This window comes from Equus caballus, chromosome 16 (genome assembly GCF_041296265.1).
Source record: "Equus caballus isolate H_3958 breed thoroughbred chromosome 16, TB-T2T, whole genome shotgun sequence".
NCBI lineage: Eukaryota > Metazoa > Chordata > Mammalia > Perissodactyla > Equidae > Equus > Equus caballus.
Genome location: NC_091699.1, coordinates 47,209,710 through 47,212,410, shown reverse-complemented (window position 1 = coordinate 47,212,410; position 2,701 = coordinate 47,209,710). Strand labels below are relative to the sequence as shown.

At 49.6% G+C, this 2,701-nt stretch overlaps 1 protein-coding gene across 1 annotated transcript; it reads left to right on the top strand.

The window, feature by feature from the left end:
• The first annotated feature begins 231 nt into the window (after positions 1-231).
• Positions 232-2,485, top strand: LOC100060924 (IQ domain-containing protein F5). Its single transcript, XM_005600604.4, has 3 exons — positions 232-386; positions 572-700; positions 2,019-2,485. The coding sequence occupies exons 1-3, from the start codon at positions 369-371 to the stop codon at positions 2,469-2,471; spliced, it is 600 nt and encodes a 199-aa protein (XP_005600661.2). The 5' UTR covers positions 232-368; the 3' UTR covers positions 2,472-2,485.
• The last annotated feature ends 216 nt before the right edge of the window (positions 2,486-2,701 follow it).

Here is a 2,701-nt window from a genome sequence, read left to right as displayed (position 1 = left end):
TATTGATGGTTTAAATTGTCTCAAATTTGTTTTTATCAACCATCCTGAAATGACTAAATCTATACACTTTTCTCCCAGTGAGCCAATATTTCCAGTATCCTGCTTTGTTAACCAAATTTGGGGCATTTATGGCAGGAAAGAATGGACAGGAGTTCCACATTTTCACCAAAAAGGGCTCAACTGTTGGGAACCATCCTGATGCCTGAGTCATAAGTGCCCTTATGACATCACAGCTCTCTCCCCTCTTCCTGTCAGAGCAGTGGCTGAAGGAGTATAGACCTGACAGCAATGGAACCATCGTGCTCCTAACTATGGGAAATTTAGGGGATTGCAGACCTGAGGGGATTTGAACCATCTATTTCCAAGTCATGGGCATTCAATGCTGTGTAAGAGAGAGCCAGTCTACCTAAAGTGCAGGCAGGGGAAGGTGGATTTCCATATTAACTCAGGAAGCAAGTCCTATATCTAGGGTCTCTGGGCAAGCCAGGAGGTTGAGCATGTGGTGGACCTGGCATAGAGTAGTACAGAGAACAACCTACCCATACATTTCCCCTCTAAACTCTAATTACAGAAGAATGGACAGTTTTGTGAAATCGTAGTAAAAGACGTTGATGAAACCACATTGCTGAAAGAGAGAGAGAAACAGAAGAGAAAGGAAAAGAAAAAAGAACCTCCACCATCTCCACCCCCTCCACCAAAGGTAGGTCGATGGAGGCCACAGGAGGTCAAAGCTGAGGGTGACCCCAACCTGCAACATCTCTGACGAAAGTCACCCCGGAGTGATGGATTTTCTTCTTTGTGGCTCATACCATGGGATGATCATGAAATTTGTCATCTAAAACAGAATATGTTTGTGAGTGAAAGATAGTGCTATGAATTATTACTCAGGAACAATAATCATAAACCAAGAATGTCCCAGCCCAACCAGAATGAACGGCTGCCCTAGCCAGAGCCAGAATGAATAGGGATTGACTCATCCCTGACTCTCCTTTTCACCTTTCTTCTTGGTCTGAGAAAGGTGGATGACTGAGACATGAACACTTGGTTGTAGGGAGGAGAAACCTGACAAGTGGGAGTCAGACTATGCAGAATTAGGCGTGGGGGCTGTGTTTGGGGAGTGCATCACCAAGTACAGAGAAACCCAAGTCTAGAATTATGTGGGAGTGTGTGTGCACAACGTGTGCATTTTCGTGTACTAACTGAAGTTTAAGGTGTGAGAACCAAAGGAAATAAAATAAAATAAATGAGAAAGACTCCAAACTGTGTGGAGCAGAAAAACTTCTAATACTGTGACGACAGAGGGAGACAGCGGGTTGTGGATTGGAGCTGGAGCCAGGCGTGAAAGGCAAGCAAGGGATGTCACTTCTCCAGCCTGCGGGTGGGGTCTGAAAGGAAAGGATATGCATCCCAGGTAGGTGGTCAGGCCCAGTGGAACATGATAACCCTTGGATCCATAGACCATGGTGTTCTTGACCAAGCCTGGTCAACCAGGCCCTTGTAACCAGGTGAAAGCTAGGTCAGTTGTGCCCCATGTGGCAGATGAGGCCCCTGAGACTGAGAGAGCAACATGATACATGTCCATTAAGGAGAGAGTGGGGGTCAGCCTGGTAGCACAGCGGTTAAGTCCACAACCTTCCACTTTGGCGGCCTGGGGTTCACCGACCCGGATCCCGGGTGCGGACATGGCACCGCTTGGCAAGCCATGCTGTGGCAGGCGTCCCACATATAAAATAGAGGAAGATGAGCACGAATGTTAGCTCAGGGCCAGTCTTCCTCAGCAAAAAGAGGAGGATTGGCAGCAGTTAGCTCAGGGCTAATCTTCTTCTTCTTCAAAAAAGGGAGAGAGTGGGAGATTCAGGATTCTTACCTGTTCTTCTGACTCCAGCCGGTGCCCTACCCTGTGCTCCTGATGGCTGAAGAAGGGGCCATTGTTGATAATAGATCAGGATGCCTACTTGACACACCCTGGGGCTGAGGTGGGTGGGGAACGTTTCCTGAGCGTCCCTTCTTTTTCCTAGAAACCCCGCCCCCCAGAGATAAAGAAGCCTCCTGACAATGAGCCAATAGCCATAAAGATCCAGGCCTGGTGGCGGGGCACCCTGGTGCGCCGGACCCTGCTGCACGCGGTGCTCAGAGCTTTGATCATTCAGCGGTGGTGGAGGCAGACGATAGCGAAATTGCTGGAAAAGAGGCGGCGGGCGGCCCTACTGTGCCATGCGCTGCAAGCACAGGCAGCAGTCAAGTTGCAGTCCTGGGTCCGCATGTGGCGCATCCACCTTCGTTACTGCCGTTTGCTTCACGCTGCCCGCATCATCCAGATTTACTGGCGTTGCCATAGTTGCCATACTCGTGGCTTTTTCCATGGTAGCTATGAACTCACTGCAAGCCAGCTGGAACTCGAGCTTGAGATCCTTCTAGGGTCACAGATTTGTCGCATTACAGACTGCATCCCTTTCCCAATAAAGAACTGATCAGGTCTGCTCCAGCCCTGTGTCAGCATGATCTCAGACAAGTTCCATGAGGTCCTTGTCTCAGCGAAGGGTCGGGGAAAATGACAGATACTGAGCATCTCACAGGTCAGGTCTGAGGAAGCAGCAGGGGTAGTCTGGGGTCCGGTGTGGAGAAGCATTCTGAGATCCCCGTGTTGAATGAGCAGGGCCTGTGATTGATTAGCCATGTCTGCCCTGGGTAAGAGAGTTGG